At 41.1% G+C, this 17,617-nt stretch overlaps 1 protein-coding gene and 1 non-coding gene across 9 annotated transcripts in view; one reads left to right on the top strand and one right to left on the bottom strand.

The window, feature by feature from the left end:
* The window catches only part of cep170aa (centrosomal protein 170Aa), a 39,670-nt gene that overhangs the window by 6,321 nt on the left and 15,732 nt on the right, over positions 1-17,617 (top strand). For all 8 annotated transcript variants that reach the window (XM_031874030.1, XM_031874012.1, XM_031874037.1 and 5 more), the window contains exons 2-10: positions 1,966-2,025; positions 2,535-2,681; positions 6,175-6,264; positions 7,866-7,944; positions 8,201-8,259; positions 8,394-8,640; positions 10,276-10,413; positions 14,425-14,598; positions 15,057-15,371. In XM_031874030.1, the coding sequence (XP_031729890.1) occupies positions 2,577-2,681; positions 6,175-6,264; positions 7,866-7,944; positions 8,201-8,259; positions 8,394-8,640; positions 10,276-10,413; positions 14,425-14,598; positions 15,057-15,371 (1,207 nt within the window). In that variant the 5' untranslated portion in view covers positions 1,966-2,025; positions 2,535-2,576. The remainder of the gene's footprint in view (positions 1-1,965; positions 2,026-2,534; positions 2,682-6,174; positions 6,265-7,865; positions 7,945-8,200; positions 8,260-8,393; positions 8,641-10,275; positions 10,414-14,424; positions 14,599-15,056; positions 15,372-17,617) is intronic.
* Positions 8,773-8,846, bottom strand: trnai-aau (transfer RNA isoleucine (anticodon AAU)). The gene has a single exon. It is a non-coding gene; the product is annotated as a tRNA-Ile (tRNA).

Below are 17,617 nucleotides of genomic sequence, written 5' to 3'. Positions count from 1 at the left end.
GTGTGTGTGTGTGTGTGTGTGTGTGTGTGTGTGTGTGTGTGTGTGTGCGTGCCACTATCTCAACATTGAAATGACTGCTTCCCATTTCAGATGATAACAGTTGGCATTTACCGCTGTAGGTGTGTCATTGTAAGTTATTGGAAGCAAACAATGTTAGGCAAAATGGTGGGAATGATTGGTCCATCCAAATTACAAAAAAACATAAACATATTTTGAAATATGTTTTTTGTATTTTGTCTGAACTCACCGCTTACCATCAGGACTGTAAAATGAGCACGTGTAAAGCAGACGACATCCTTCAGACTTACCGCTGCATTCCTCCTGCTGCGCCGTGTCTTTCATGTGTGACAGCAGGAAGGTTTCTTTAATGGCACCACACAGGCTGGTTATGCTTCGTAGTCAGGCTCCTCGGCCACATTCTCGTTAACGTTGCATTCTGCAGTGAGTGTGCAGCATTTGTTATTGACACGGCAAGCCTTCAGATGCTTTGGTGCCAGTGGGGAGGAGAAACCACACATAATTATAGTGTAATGGCAGTGCTGGTGTTTAATTGTCGGCTTTCTCTGATAGTGTGTTCATAGTGTGCTGCTCCAGGGTAAGATCTACACACAATACCTGTTCGATATTCCCAATATACTTGTTCCATGGATAATTGAAGATGCACGCTATTTACATAAGTCTGGTTTGGACACACCAATCCTGTCAATGAGCTTGAGACTGATATGAAAATATGTCCAAAACACACTTAATCTGTGGCAGCATGTTGCAGCAGATTACTTATGCCAGAGTACTTAACAACTGTCTAAAATGTCCTCATCAAACGTTTCACATATCACATCAAATTGTTGGATATTCTGAGCTGTTACTGTGATGAAAACTGATCCCGTTTACATCAGAGACAGCCGTTATGTTCTCAACCGCTCCGTGCGAGGAACTGTCAAGAGGTGTGCAGTTGATTAAAATTGTACCCGTGGGATTATTGAGTTGGTATACCAAGTACTTATGGGGTCAACTGAGCAAAAGCTTAGCTCAATAATCTTTAATTCTCTCTCTGATTGGCTTTTCTTGGCACTTTCTACACACGACAGAGCTCCTATTATTTTAGCGCCGCTTAAATTTACCGTGAAAAGCTTCTTTTCGCATGTTTGATATTGAAATAAATAATTATGAACCGTATTAAAATTGCCTAAACCTCTGTATGTAATTCAACATTAAGGTGTAACCAAATGCAGCAATATATTTGTTTATGTTTTTTTCAAAACTGAGGTAACCGATACTCCACTTCATTCGAAGAGGCTTCACTCTGTTTTGTTGTCATCTTGTGACAGTGTGAAAAGTTAAATTAGGAAAAAGGCACTTTTGGCTGTTTACAGCCAGTGACTCATCCCATAGCCAATCAGTTATTTAAAAAAAGCAGTTAGTTAGTTCTGCTTAATCTGTTGTTCCTTTAGGCTTTGAGCAGTATGAAAGCCGCTGTTGCTGGCTCTGACCTCCTTTCCTGCTCTTCTGGAAGAGAGCGAGGGGAGGAGGTGGGCAGCAGGGGAAAATAAATGTCCTGCTGGGGAGCCCAGCCAACATTCCTACATCACTTCCTCCTCCAACATCTGGCAATGATCAGGGCGGGCAGAGAGAGAGAGAGAGAGAGAGAGAGAGAGGACGTATCTCCCTGGTTGGCTGAGTGTTCATTTCCAGGAGTAGACGGAGAGGCATCGCATTGCAAGACCGCCCACTCAACTTCATTCCCCCTCCCAGCGAAACCAAGCAAGATGGAGTGTTCTCATTCTGTGCATCTCCACCAATGTTTACACTTAGTCTATAATACTACTCTCCGCCCTTATTGTCTCATATATTCTTTCATACATCTCGGCTATTTGTGTCACGTTGCAAAGAAATACATGTTATGTTTTTGCCTGCTTCTGTGAATATAAATGAAAGAAAATCTTTTCCTCTCTTCTCCTTCCTCAGGATGGCCTAGCCGTGTTGTGTTGCCAGCAGTTGATCAGCAGTGACCTACCTGGACCACAGGTGTGTAATAGAACTCGCTACTTTATTTTACAATTTTTACAACAACTTACTTGCATGTACATTGCCTCTAAGATAAGGCAACATGATGGTCTTCAAACCTTAGGGCCATGTTTGCAAATACTAAAAAATGTCTCTTCTAGAAATACTATTATTGAATTGACTTTTGCATATTGCGAGGTTGACTCTGATAATGGACCAACACTGGGATGAGTTATACTCTTTTAACCAGACAATATGCAGACAAATACATGATCTCCTTTTACTTGTTTCAGAAGAGAGACTTCCTTTTATATTTGAATTCCTCCTTATCACAGCACTGTGTGTGTGTTTGGACTTAATTGGTTCAACAAAGCAAGCGGTCCTGCTGTTATTTTATAGGTTATCTTCATCCATTAAACTGTTTCAGTATTTCAGTAGATGTGAGTTTGTTTAGATGATGACAGAGCAATTTGAATTCTGAGCATGAAGATCATTAACAGAACTGTTCAACGCTGTTTATTAAACTGCAGATTAGCTGATTCACTGCTCAGAGGCAGCAGCAGGTTGCAGAGATGAGTGTGACCTCGTGGTTCCTGGTGAGCAGCGGGGGTACTCGCCACCGACTCCCCCGGGAAATGATCTTTGTGGGCCGGGATGACTGCGAGCTCATGCTACAGGTGACAACACTTTATTTCTCGACTGACAGCGGTTTAAATACACCAGAGTGGGCGAAGTGTGTTTGTTGTATTTTCGCTGTCGAAGTTGCTGTCTTCATTAAAGAAGAAACGCAGTCTGATAACAGTTTGAGTCTCAGTAAGTTACCAGGTCCTAAGATAGTATGATAACCAGATAACACACAGAGCCTGACACTCATGTGAGGCGCTCATTTCAGTCATATAAATAACCTGCTGATCTCACAGCAGTCTGTTACATCAGCTAACTGTTTACTCTGAGTACTATTAGCCCTCAATGCTGTTGCTCTTGCAGTAGCAGAAACTGTTTCTACATTATCATACTAGTGTGTGTATGTACTGTGTGTGTGTGTGTGTGTGTGTGTGTGTACTGCGGTGGTGTCTGTGCAGCTGTGTATACATCCAGGGAGACCATGTATATGCTTGCCCTTGTTTACCTCTAGTCACTGCACTATTAATAGAAAGTGGGGCAGATACCTCCTGAGTTAGATCTTATCTGAGTGAGTGGGTTGTAGTGTGTAGAGGGAGCATCCATGGCAGCGGTCTCTCTTATGACAACATATTTTAGAGAAGTTGTCTGTCTGAACGTCTGAGTGTCAAGGAGACATTCAGGACTCTCTCTGATGTGTATTCATTTTTACTGTGTTGGTTGAAATCAGCCTCACTTTTCAGATTGGCCTATCCATCTAATGAGATCACTGTTTTTAATATTACCACATTTAAATTAGAGTTGTTTCTAAGATTCTAGAAAAATAAGTATTGTAGAATTAGTATAGTAGAATTATTATTAGCTGAAACAAATGATGCTCTATGCCTTCTCGATATAAGTAAGTGCTATTGGTGGTATTGATCCTTACAGTATCAAATCCAAACTTATAGAATTGTAATTCATTCATGGGGTTTCTGGGTTGTAGAGGCTGAATCATAAAACAGACCTATAAAATCTGTACTTCATTTGTGGATGAACAATAGCTAATGACTGAATAAATTCATTTTCACTTGTGAAGTTTTTGAGCTTTAAGCTATTCATCGGTAAAACTGAGTTGAACCTAAAAATAGTCAGTGTGGTCTCTAATTTTTATAAATTTGGATTAAAGTGTAAAGTATTATTTGGTGGTTATAGAGTTTATGTTTTGCTGTTGAATTTCATGAATAGACCGAGACTCTAACTATAAAGGTGAGAGGGTTTTATGTTTTGATGTTCCGGTCGAAATGAGAATTTGACTGCATTTGATTTGAAGTTTTTAAAATATACTGAAACACTACTTCTATGCATTCTACAAATATCACTTAGACGTGTACTTATACATACAACTTGAGAAGTACTCTCTGTTCTGCAGCTGTTGATTGTGTCACGAAACCTCCAGTTGTCATAGACTTACAGATGTTCACAAGGTCAAGAATACACTTTCAGTGAGAAATACTACTTTATTTATGAATACATTTCACAGTTATAGACAGCAGCAGTGTGTCTTAAGTTGACCTTTCAGTTTTCTGATTGCTGAGTTTGTATTAGTTCGCCTGCTGACCTAAATCCTCTCACAGTCCAGCTCTGTGATGAGGAAACGTTAAAAGAGAAGTAATAAATTGTCTTAAAATTGTGTGTAATGTGTCTCAGTCAACTGCTCCTGCATGTGTCTGAATTTGTTATTGTATTCAGATCCTTGTGATGTCTTTATAATGATAGAAAGATTGGGGAAATCTTACAAATTGAAGACATTTCTTGGCATTTTTGTGTTTGTGTGCTACTTTGTGTAGCTGATGAGTTGTCCTCCATGTGACTGCTTTACAGAGCCAAGGCCTGATCACATGGCTAAACGTTAGCTTGTGTCATGAACCAAGTAAAACACACACACACACTCACAGACAGAATATCAAATATAAAATGACTGTATGATGACAGAATTATCACTCTGTTACTCACTACAAGCTCTTTCCTCATGATCAGATCTAGATTCTTACTTTATTTATGTATTGAAAAGGGGAAGCAGTGTAATAAATACACGAACACAGTTTCCATGATGTCAGCCTAAATCAAATAATAGTCAGTGAGGCTATTAAAGCTCTTTCTGTCTCTCAGAATTATTCCCTCTGGCTCCTATAGCTCAACTCATCTGCAGTGTGTGTGTGTGTGTGTGTGTGTGTGTGTTTCTTCTTTCCTTGATGAATCAGATTCGCCTCATGACTTTATCTCTTCCTCTTCTTGTTATCATTTCATCTCCTTCTCTTTCACTCCATGCGCAAAATGAACACAACTGAGCTACTCCACATCTGTATTCTCAGTTGCTTCGGCACATATTCGCTTGGTCAGCAGTTTATCCGTGTGTAACAGCATGAGTCTGCTCTATCCTGCGGTGTGAGGTACAACAAGCAGCTCAGTCCGTTTCTATCCTGTTTGATCGAGGCTAATCTCACTAAGGTGATCTGTTGGAGGGTTGGCTCTTCCCTTTGCTTTACTACAGATGAGATTTTTACTTTAGCGTGAGGGTGCAGTCTGAGAATATATATGAGATCCAGCTCCCAGTCAGAACGGGCTGACTTCAGCACAATAATCTAATTCTTGCAAATGACTAATATTCTGGTTTTCATCTTTTTTTATTTTCACTCCCATGTTGTAAAAAGTGTATTTATGAATAATGAGTGAGACAAAGTGGCTCAGTTGCACTTCAGCACCGGTAATGGATTTGTGAGATGGACCTTGTGTTAATACATATTTGCATGTTTGTCAGATATTATCACTGTGTTTGGTCACCACTGGGGGAAAAAAAAAAGACGGCTGGAATTTTTTGTCACCCCAAATTATGAGCAAATCACAGAGAAATGTTGTACCTTACAGTAAAACATCTGGCAAGCTGCTGCAAACACAGCAAACTTTTGAATCAAATATGAAAGCAAACAGTTCCAGGACAAGGTTTCCTTTGTTTCTTGTATTTTATGATGTGCCTTATCTGAAGGGCGTTCTAACAGACATTTGGAGACCGCAGCAAATTTTCTCATCAGTCAATGTCAGTGCATACCTGAGAGGGATATTTGCCAAATTCCAGAATATATGTCTATCTGAGTCTACCATTCACCATACAGAAGGTTGTAATGTTGGTGCTGTTTGTGTGTGTGTGTGTGTGTGTGTACAGCTGTGGAAGTGTCGATATGTTGTGTGCAGTGTCAGAGACATTGAAATACCTTCTCATATGCTTCAAGTTGATATTACAGTAGATATCATGCATAGTGACATTGAGGCTCACTATCATAGATTCTTGGCATTGGATGCTCATACCTGCATAAAGATGTAACATAGCACAGTCTGCTCCAGTCACACACAGCCCTCTAATGGTGTGTGTAAGAAACAGATGCTATTCTGCAGTTCACAGTCAGGCTTACACTCTTGTAAAGATGTGAAGACATTTTGAAGAAGAGCACTACAGATGAAGAGTTCCCACTGGGTTAATTCTTCATGTTTGTGTATGTTTTCGTTTTGTAGTCCCGCAGTGTGGATAAGCAGCATGCAGTCATCAACTTCGAGGCTGGGACAGACGAACACAAGGTCAAGGACCTGGGCAGCCTGAATGGGGTGAGTTCACAGATGGAAATATGCAAAACGGAGAGAGGGAGGGCAGGACAAAGGTAAAAGGACAGGAGAGAACAAAGGGGGAGAGATAAGAGAATAAGCTCAACCAGCTGAAGGAGGAGTAAAGGGGTTTGGAGGAAGACGGAGAAGGACTGCAAAGATAGAAATAAAGAGATACAGAGGAAAACAAAAGAAGACATTCAAGGTAAAAGTAGAGGGAGCTGAGGTCCTGAAGGGTTAGAGGTTAACCTGTTTTGTTTAGCAATCAATAGGACCTTTTATTTTACTGCTGCTAATCAATCTCCCTGTCAATAAGGATTTGTATCAGGACTGAGGTCAATAGGAATCGAATCCTAATTATGCAAATTACAACATAAGGGCTCAATCTGTGATCCTAATATAAACAAAGGGCAATTTAAACTCCATGGCTATCACTCCCATATTTTCTCATGATTTTGGAAAATGTGGTTTCTGCTGATAATTGCAGGAAATAATTTTTTTAAATCAGTGTTAGGAGTCAGTGTGTAGAGAAACACACCGTAAAGTCTCTGGTGGCTGCTAAAAGGTATTTTAGAAAACATAGTAAATTGCTTTTTGGGGATAGATGATATAAAACTTGCCACATGCAGTTAGTCATGTGTAGTGATTAACACTCAGCCTCACATCCTCTCCAGCTATCAGACAGGAAGTCAGAGTCAGAGCCACTTCCTGCTGTGTCATGAACCATCCAGCTTCTTTGGCTGGATTCAGAGGAAGTTTTCTTCTGTTGAGTCAGTGGATATATATACAGATTTGCCACAATGCTGATTTAAAAAGCTGTGTTTGGGCAGTGTCACCATTTACTATGTTACTGAAGGTGTCTCACTGCTGCTTTGTAGAGCTGTCATGAACTCATCTCACTAGAGAGGACGCAGGAATGTTTTATTACAACAACAGTGCAAGAATGATAGAATTTCATTTGCAGTTCAGTGAAACCTGATATCTCAGAGCTGCACAGTAGAAAGAGGGGGGGGAAAGGGGGAGTCGGAGTGGGAGAAAAGAAAGATGGTGAAGAAAACGGTCAGGGAAAGAAATGGATTGTCATACTTAGGCCTTTACTTCTGGCTGTACAGACTGATCTCTTGTTAAGAGATACCAGGATTAGCTGATTCAACTGTTGGCAGAATGCATACTATTACTCACAGTAAACTCACGTGTCTGGCAATGAGAATACTGTTATAGCTTCAAAAACCCTAAAACTAGAAAAGAAATATCTGAGTAACACATGTTCCAGCTTCTCAAATGTGAGTTTTTCTCTGTTTTTCTTGTCATATATGAGATTAAAGTGATTATCCTTGAGGTTTGGATTGTTGAGAATATCCCTGTGGAAATCTGTTGAAACTATTCTTGTCATTTTTAACAATTTTCTATCTCATAGACAAAACCATCAACTGAGACAATAATTGGCAGATTAATCGTTGTTAGCTGCAACTCTAATTTCCACAGACGCTGCAACGTGTGATTTAACTGTGGACCAGCTTAATCAGATGCCTTTTTGTGGTGTTATCTTCCTTACTGTTACATTTTATTCACATTAGCATTTTGGTTTTTCCTTCCCTCTGCAGACGTTTGTAAATGATGTCCGCATTCAGGAGCAGATGTACATCACTCTGAAGTTGGAGGACAAGCTGAGGTTTGGATATGATATCCTTTCACTTGTCTGATCTTTTAACCCCTTCAGCCCTCACACATCCACCAGTGGGTTAATCGTTCCACAGAAATATTGAGCAGCAAAGCATTTTTCAAGCCTAGATAGTATTATATAAATTATTACCGAAGATGCCAACTTTTTTTTACTGTGAACTATTTGATGACAGTCAATTGTTTCGTGCATTACTGTGTCTAAAGTTTGTGTGCGTGTGCTATTGTGGCCAATATTTCCTTAACACGTCAGTTTCACATACCAACCTGTTCACGGTGGTGAGAGGAGAGCTCACTGTGCCTGAAGAGGCTCTAAAGGTAAGAACACACGCACACACACTAACATAGCCTGTGCTCTAACACACTGTACAATATCTATGTTTACAATGATACAGAGTTGTATTATACTACTAAATCGCAAAGTACTTTTTCTTCTCTTCACCTTCTTTTAGCATGAAAAGTTCACCAGCGGCCTCCAGCTCAGCAAGAAGCCGTCCAACGGTGAAACCACTACCACCACTACCACCACCACCACCACCACAAGCAAGTCCCCCGCTAAGACCCCAACAAAGACGCTGAAGTCCCCCAGTGGCAGCAACCCAAGGCCAGGGGAGAGTAGAGCAACAGACGGGGTCACTTCCTCCAAAGAGCCTCCAGCTAAACCTGTGGACCCTCACAAAGCTGAGGAAAAGATACCAGGTGAGAGACAAATCTTGGTGAAAATTAAAGCTCAGGGACACTTTGGCACAGGACTCGCAGCAGCCAAGCATTGAACGGAAGATCGACCCTCACCTATCCTATGATAGGAGTCACGGCTGCCCCTAAAATCTTTGGCCAGTACGGGTATCAAACCCGCAACCTTGGCTTTATTAGCACCACGCTCTAACCAGCTGAGCCAACTGGCCATTTCTTCCTGCTTATTAGCCTATGGAAACAGTTTAAACAATATACTAAGACCAAGAATTTCAATTTGATGTGTTGTGAATTTCTGCAACTTGAAGAGAACATGTTTCTGTGTCCTGCATCCTTTTACTGTGGGTGTACATTTCACGGTCCACTGTTGTGCAACATTTCAAGTTACATCACATATGTATATTTTAAGAGGTGTTTAAGCATTTTAGAAAACACATTTTCAGACAGATTATGATTAAGTGAAACTAAGTGGGGTGGGGTTTTATCTCAGGCCAGTAGGGGGTGGATATAGTCAGCAGGGAGTGGGCTTTAACCACCACACCAGCATGCAGCCAGTCCGTTTCAACATAAAGGTCTGAGGGCGTCCCTAACAATTGACATCACGATCCAGGCTGGGGTGCTAGCAGGGGTCCCGGTTAAGCCCCCGATGTTGAAACAAGGCCACATGGGGTTTGTGTTATTGCACAGATTAAGCAGTAACAGGGTCAGAGGGCCTGCATAATGTAAACCCATATGCCAGCACTACTTTTCTTAAAATTAAGTAACATTCACAGGCACGCATGTACATTTGCAAATTTGTAAAAAGAAATATGCCAACACGCACGTACGGTGTTGCATGTCTTCCCCATCTGCTGCTCATGTTTTTAATGATACCCTCTCTGCGGTTCTATGGATGTAATCTTGCTGTGTTAGTACTGTAGAACCAGGCCTCACCCAGACATTATACCTCATAGTGGGCACACATTCAGTAGCTTTTATAGAGAAGGCCCCTTCTTACTGAACGCAATTAGGCACACAGCATCTGTAATTATCTGCACATACTGTGCTTGAATGTACATAGCTTAGGATAAGGGATATTAAAGTAAAGGAAGAGAATAGAGCAGGAAGAAGTTAACACATGAGGAGACTTCCTGTGGTATAGCAGTGTAAGCTACAACATAGCTGATTCAAATTGCCTGTTTTTCCCGTCTCTTTCAACTATGTTTCCTGTCACTTCTCTACTCTGGTGTCCAGTTAAAAAAAAGAAGTTACCGCAGGATGCTTGTCCCTTTTCAGCTTTAATTGTAATTGGGAAAGAGAGACAAACGGAAAGTCCCTCTTTCATTTGAACGACGTGAGTCTGAGAGAGCGAGAGAGCGAGAGCATGATAAGGAGTGTGCACGTGTGTGTGTCCATCCTGCTGGCTAAAGTTCTTAAAATAGGTCAGTGGTGCAAGACTCGACCAGAGGGGAATTAATGCACCAACACACACATACACAAAGAGCAGCTGGGTTCACTTTGTGTCATCCTGATACAATAAACAGCTTATTTTGACACTACCAGAGTATGTACTTAATAAACATGTTTAACATGACAAACCCCAGTTAAAGCTACTTTAAAATGTGCACAGGCTTTGTTAAAATGTGTCTGCATCTGTCTCAGGGGATGCTGCAGCGCTGCCTCGTGGGACCCCGCTGTACGGCCAGCCGTCTTGGTGGGGGGATGGGGATGCAGATGACGAGAACTCCTTCAAACAGGAACTCAAGTCATCCAACAAAAAACACGAGAGCTCCGTTTCAGGTAGGAGGTATTCCGAACTTCTAACTACCATCACACACATCATCTCCTCATCACAATAATTCAAACATGCAGTGCAGGAAATGATGGATACAAGGGTTTGAAGTTAATGTTTTAAACGGATATATATTATATTGCCAAAACATCAGTGGTGTAAATGGAAGAAAGCTGGTTGATTGTTAAATGATGCCGCTGTATTTGTCACTTTTTACCATTGGTAAGTTAAATGTATGTAAGAGTTAGACACTGTAAAAAAACACAACAAAATAGTTCCTATATGAATATACCAAACAATTTTGTGTATTTTGTCTTACATGACAGTTCGGGCTGCACAATATATTTTTTTATCGTCATCGCAATGTCATCACACATCGCAAAAACTGCAATGTTGCATTTTCAATATAGTAACAATGTATTGTATTACATTCTGTATGTTGTGTGATACAGGCTGTTAAACACTTTGAGCCCTCGCCGTTGGGCATCGTCTGATTGGTCAGAATCTGCACGCATGCGAGTGAGGTTTATCATAGTAGTGCTGCCACACTACTCTGCATGGTTGAAGGAGGAACGTGTGACAAGATCAGTGCAGACAAAGGTGCCAGAGAGTTGTGATGAATAAGTTGTTTTTAAGTTATTGTTTTGAATGTGTATTGTGAACATCCAGATGCTCTGGCATTTTTTTCAATCAGTTGAAAACTGCACTTAAAATGTAACTATATGTTATTTTGTAATGGTGCATTTTGTGTTCAGTTCAATGTTCTATTTGTTCAATGACAGACTTCTGGATATATTTTCCCTCATACATATATTTCATACTGAAAGCAGCAGAAAAGGAAAAACGACTCCACTTCTCTCAAGTGATATTGTTATTGTGACAACGTTATTGCACTCTGCATTTTCCTCATATGATGCAGCCCTTATGACGATGGCCACAAGACACCGATTTCATACAGAATTTGATGTAATTCTGACGTCTTTAATGCTATTGGAGCCATGTATTGTGTGATAAATCAGTAAAAAAAAAAGCACATCAGCACTTCTTTTTATTTGTATTTTCAGCAAAAAGAAAAAATGTAGTTGTGCAGTAGGTATTACTGTACAAACAGGATGCTATTGATAGCCCACAGATGAAATGCAATACTAAATTGAGTCGTGCAGTGCAAATGATTATATCTCAGTGTTGAAACAGTAGCTTGATCTTAATGCCCTCTAGTTCTGTTTACTTGCTCTGTGTTGGGGTAATGGCCAGCCCGACTCTGTGTCTGTGCACGTAACAATGTATATCTAAGTGCACACAAAGGCTTTTTTCAGAGCCTGTATGTATGTATGTATGTATGTCTGTTTGTTCACAATACGTCCCTGTATTGTGACCGTTGGACTGGGGGGGATCCCGTGAACTGCTGCTGGATACTCAGAGTAACAGGATTAGAGGCTACACCAATGTTGAAACAGCTCAGCGACACGAAATCAGTCTGTGCCAGGCTGGTTTAGTGTGGACCAGTGTAGTCAGAAGGAGTGGGGGGAGGTTAATCAGACACAAACGTTGGAGCAGACTGAAGCATCCTCAAATCTCTCGCCACATCTGGATGGATAGTCTGGGAGCATCTTCACCAGCCTATGAAGGAATCCTTCCTTTGATTTAACAATCAGTTAAATCATTTCTGTGCTTCACCACCTAGATTCTGCTGTGGATTTTACCAAAGTATTTTGCTGTTGGAATAAGATTAGAAAAGACTGTAATTTTGGAGTAAATCTGTGAAAGCGTGGCAGGGTGATTTGAAACCCTAAAAGCTTTCCAAAGAAATTAGGCGAATGGGATTGGCTCCGTCAGCCATGGAAGTGGGTGAGTTGAAGGCACTTTGCCCTCTTGGAACGTTGACTTTTTGACTGAGTGCTGAATAGATGTTTTGACGTTGGATTTGTGGCGTGAGGCCAGCAGCACGCTCCCCAGGGGGTGTTGCACAGTGCATTTATGTAGGTTACATGGATCTCAGCATCAAAAGAAGACCTTATCAGTGTGCATGTCTTTAAAAAGTGTGAGCACGACCTCTGAATGTGCTCTGATTAACACCAGATATACAGTAGCCGTGAAGGGGAAGTGAAAGAGAGGTTTCTGTGGTTTCTGTTTGAGTGTTTTTTTGTTTTGTTTCACGCATGTGAATGACAGTGGAGTTTCGTGTGTGTGTGTGTCCTTTTCTCCTTCCCATTGAATAGGATGTGTTTGCTTGTCAGAGCCCCCTACCCCCTTCCTTGTGTATTGTCACTCAAGCCGTTTGGGTTACGCCATTGCACCAGCTCCCCCATTCCTCTCAACACACAAGCACACTCATGCACATCCACTCTCTCAATCCATACTGCAGCGATCATTAGCTAACCACTCTCTAATTCTCCGGTAAGTATAGCTCTCAATTCCATATGCTTTGGCCAATGGAGCTAGTGGAGGACTGTCAATTTTTATCAACTTTTTATTTGTGCGACCTGTTTTGTTACCTGTGGTTTAAAAAATATATATTTTACAGCTCTTTATTTTAGCTGTCTTTATAATTTGAATGAGAAGTCAGACGTTATAAACTGCTTTGCCACTGTTAGTGAAAGTCTGACACACTTACCAAATACAAGATGTCTTTTGTAGGTATGTTGAATGCCCATATATTCCACAGTGTCATTAATCTGTTTTACTGTGTCTGTTGTCAGTTTTAATCTTTGTATGAAGTAGACCCTAATGGAAAACTTAAAAGCTGATTCTATAAAGCCTAGGATTTGAATGTTTATGGCCAACAAAAGAGACATTCCGCATCACAGTCAGCAGGAGTTTAAACTGTATGGTCTTTACATGAGTGACATTCAATTCATTCATACAACTCTTAACTTCACAGAAATGGCTAGGTGCTTCCCAGACAAGCCATGTGATTTGTGATGATGTCAATGGAAACTCTGATAATATTCACACTCATTCACACGTATTACATTTGTGAGACACAGCAGGAAGTGCTCTTCATAATTTCATGAACTGAGCAAATGGAGATACGGAACTTACTGTTGTTTTTTCAGTTTAATATGTTTCTTTTTGACTTGTCTATCTTATTTGCGTGGTGTTACATTCTCAGATAAACCGTCGGATCATTTAACATATTTTATCTCAAGAACTTAATATTTGCGCTCAGTTTAAATCCATGTTGTGAATCTTGCCAAAGTTGCAGAGCAGCTTATGCTGGCAACTGCAGTTTTTGTTTCAAAGATGAGTCCAAAGAGATTTTTTTAGTACCATTGAAGTGGAATATAAACTCTTTAATTCAGAGATTGTGAGAATCATATTTATGGAATATACTATTTATGAGAAATGAGTAATTATATTCTGCAAAGTCAGTTTCCGTATCTTGTTTCTTTTTGCCAATTGCCATATGTTCCTACATTTGCTGCCCAACATGTAGCAGATGGCCCCTCTAATTTCTGAAAGTATCATTTATCATATTCAGATCCCACAGAGGCTCTGTTTGTTAATACGAACAGATGAGAAAATAAGTGCTCCATATTGTGAGCGCCCCAAAGAGCTGTACCAGCACTTCTTATCCGGAGTGACTTATCTTTATGTTTGCATGTATGTCTATTTGAGAGACAGACAGACATATGTGCATGTCTTTGTAGTATTTGTAGGTTACAGGGCTGCATCCTCCCCCAGAAGGAGACAGTAATTCTGATAAATGGTGAGACACACTTGCTAAAGAGAGGACCATGATTGAATTGGTCCATTTTGGGTTGAGCTTGTCCTTTCACTTTTGACTTTTAATAATGAATCCGAGCATTCATCTCTTACTATGACATTGAAGCATTGGGGTGTTATGTTATTAAACTAAAAAATGCTCAATATTTAGATAGAAGCTTTGACAGACTTGACAACAGCATCCACTCCTGGACTATATCAAAACAGATTTCCCTATGAGGACATCATAAGACACTTTTTGTCATCTCCTGTTCTGTTAACCTGTAACATCTTTATGTGTTTTTCAACCTCAGACAGCAAGGAGGCTCGTCGAATGGAGAAAGCTAAAGAGGACGGCCTTCTTGCGTCCACCGCCCATGATTCCAGCTACTTTGAGATGCCCACCAAGGAGGGTCACATGGCCAGTAACGGCATACATGAGATTCCCACCAAGGACACAGAGGGCACCGCCGCTCAGAACTCTGCAGGTGAAGTATACATTTTATTTATTCAGATTTATGGTAAATAACACAAGTGTCTTTTAGAGTTTAAAGGGAATGTATGGTTATAGTGTCTGCGTTAACGATCTTTGTAGTTCCTAATTACAGATATTAAAGCACTATTACATTGATTTGTAACATTATTACAATTTCTATATTTATAGTAGCATTTGAGGCCCATCAAGTCGGCATTTGTGATAAATGTTTTATCATCATTTATGGCTCAAAGAAACATTCATTCAATAAACAGAAAACAGGAAGTGGCACTATACTTGTCGAGCACAAACAGCAAAGCAATCATTCTGCAACTGAAGCCATCAGCTGATTTGATCATAGTCGGATAAATATCCATGTATTGTGTATTTACATAATTGTAAGTGCACCACCCAGCACCTCTATATTTAGTTGTACTTACTGACAACAAACCTGCATCGTCTGCTCCACAGCTCAAGGTCACGCCTCCTTCACCATCGAGTTCGACAGCACTTCTCCAGGGAAAGTCACCATCAAAGACCACGTGTCAAAGAGCACACCCGACCAGCACAGATCGCGCTCCAAGAAGAGTGGAGCGGGAAGCGGAGGAGCAGGAGGGAGGGATTTGAGCATGCTGCAAGCTGCTATGATGGCATCGGAGAGCAAGGTAGCCGATTGGCTGGCCCAGAACGACCCCACGCTGGTGCGCGTCGAGTTAACGGAGGACGACAGCAAGAGCATCAAGAGCATCAAGAGCGATGTGCCGGTCTATCTCAAAAGGCTAAAAGGTGGAGGTTGTTTTCTGTTAATAATTCTATGTGTGTGGATTGGGTAAAAGTTTTTGTTGTACCCTTTTCCGTTTCTCTACTTCTTCTTCTTCTTGATCATTACACCTTCTCTCCTTTCTCTCACAAAAGATTCTCATGCACTTTCTCAAATTTCTACATGTCTCTTCCTATACAATGTAAAGACTGGGTTATGCTTTGTTGGCAGTAGTAACCAGACCAGACGATTAGCAGCTTGTAGACAGAAACATTTAAACCCCATATCTACTGCCCTGACATCCAATGACCAGGCTTAGCATGAATAGCAAAGCACGGCCCCCAATACACTTCACTTTTTTACCATTTACAGACGTATTATCCAGTGAGGAGCACATATTCTACATATATACTACTTCATGGCATGCCTGACTACAAGAGCTTTAAATGTGGCTTTTGGTTTGACTCTTTTGCCTTGTCAGTGTGGACATCTGAGTTGTCTCTGTTTACCTCTGTTGGCTTGTTGCTATGTATCCTATGGGTAAGGTTTAATATTGCTATGACTGTAAATTGCATGCTTCTCTGCATTACTTTGTTCTCTTTTACCTGCAAGTAACCAACTGCTCAGTAGGCTCCGGCTGCCAGCGGTTTTGTGAGAACGGGCCAGACTAGGCGAGGCTATGCTGGGCTCTGTACTGAGGCAAGGCTATGGTAGACTACTACATGCTGGTCATGAGTTAATTAAATGGAGGCCAATTTATGATGTTGTTGACATGTGTGGGGGAGGGACCAGCAAACAGGAGCTGATGAAAATGGAAATATGTGAAGCAGGAGAGGAAGGCAGGAAAGCTAATTCATTAGAAGGAGTTAGTACTACATGCATGTCTACTGGCTGACGCCGTGGTCACATGATGTATGATTATGTCGCTAACTGACTGTCTGGGACTTCTAGGCACTGCAGTGTTTCCAATTGAAGCTGTGACTGATTGGTACCTGATGAGTTGTATTTCAGTACCTGAGGGAAGAAATTGGAAAATCTGACAAAACCACGAAATGGGAAGTGATTTTGACATGAGTTAAGGGAGGAAAACCAAGAATAACTGTAACACAGAGAAAAGAAAGGATGAAACGAGGGAGAGGACAAGGTAACAATGGATAGAGGGCAGGTGGACAGCTGGATGGAAAGCTGTCTGTTGATGCCGGCTGTGGCCATGTGCGGTGTGCAAAACAGGTACAGTGGGAAGATGGGCGAGAGGGTGAGGAAGATCCTCGCTGTTACTCTGAGATCAGCATTTGCAGCAATAACAGCAAAGGTGATTGGACAAAGAAAGGCAGGAAGGAGGGGAGGGGGGGGGCTTATTGCCTGGACTGCAGTGAAAACTGAGAAAGGAGGAGAGAACTAGATAGTTGTTATAGTAACAGTGATGCAAATGATGGCAGGGGAAGAGACAATACAGACATACATTTACAAATAGACGACAAAACAAAGTAGCAGCGGACATCTCTTTGTGTCTGTGTGAGTGTGAAGGCTGCAGGAGCGTGTGTGAGAAACGCATTTCAGGGCTGACGGAGGGCGCGTGTGAAGCGTGTGGATTTGTGTGTGTGAAATTCGTCGTGTCTGTGTTTGCTGCGTGTGTGTGTTTGAGACATGCTCAGCGCAGATTCTGCAGACAAGCAGTGTAGCATGTGTGAGGAGAGGCATGTGTGATGTGGCTGAGGGTGTGTTACTAGGCAGAGAGAGAGGCAGAGGTTTAGCAAAGGAAATTGAGAGGAGGCAAAGCTTTTGATTTGTAAGCATCAAGGTGAGTGTTTCTGTTCTTGCTGTAAAGAGCAATGTAGAGGATGCATCTTCATACTGTATGTTATCGCTATCAATGTTGGAAACGTGTTTATTGTTGTAACATCTGAAAAATGGGGCATTTTCTGTGCCAAAAAGATGTGAGTCCGATCAGTGTAAAGCTATAAATGTAGATCTGAAATGTCCTTGAGATTGCATTTTATTGTATTTTATGAGCATTGATATTAATTTGCAGTAGTGGAAAATGCTAAACAGATACACAAGGCTTCAATATTGCGTGTGCATGTTATACTTGTTGTACACTCTTGTACAGCACAACTCTGTATGTTGGGGTTGCATGTTTGCTTGCCTGTGGCTGTGCATGCATGTTAAATAAGTGCATCCTTGTGTTTTGTGTGTGTTTTTTGTGTGTGTGTGTGTGTGTGTGGGTGTGTGTGTGTGTGTGTGTGTGTGTGTGTGTGTGTGTGTGTGTGTG

The sequence above is a fragment of the Anarrhichthys ocellatus genome, unplaced genomic scaffold (genome assembly GCF_004355925.1).
Source record: "Anarrhichthys ocellatus isolate YVR2014 unplaced genomic scaffold, GSC_Weel_1.0 scaffold3, whole genome shotgun sequence".
Taxonomy (NCBI): Eukaryota; Metazoa; Chordata; class Actinopteri; order Perciformes; family Anarhichadidae; genus Anarrhichthys; species Anarrhichthys ocellatus.
The sequence above is the reverse complement of the archived record's forward strand: the minus strand, read 5'-3'. Positions and strand labels throughout refer to the sequence as shown.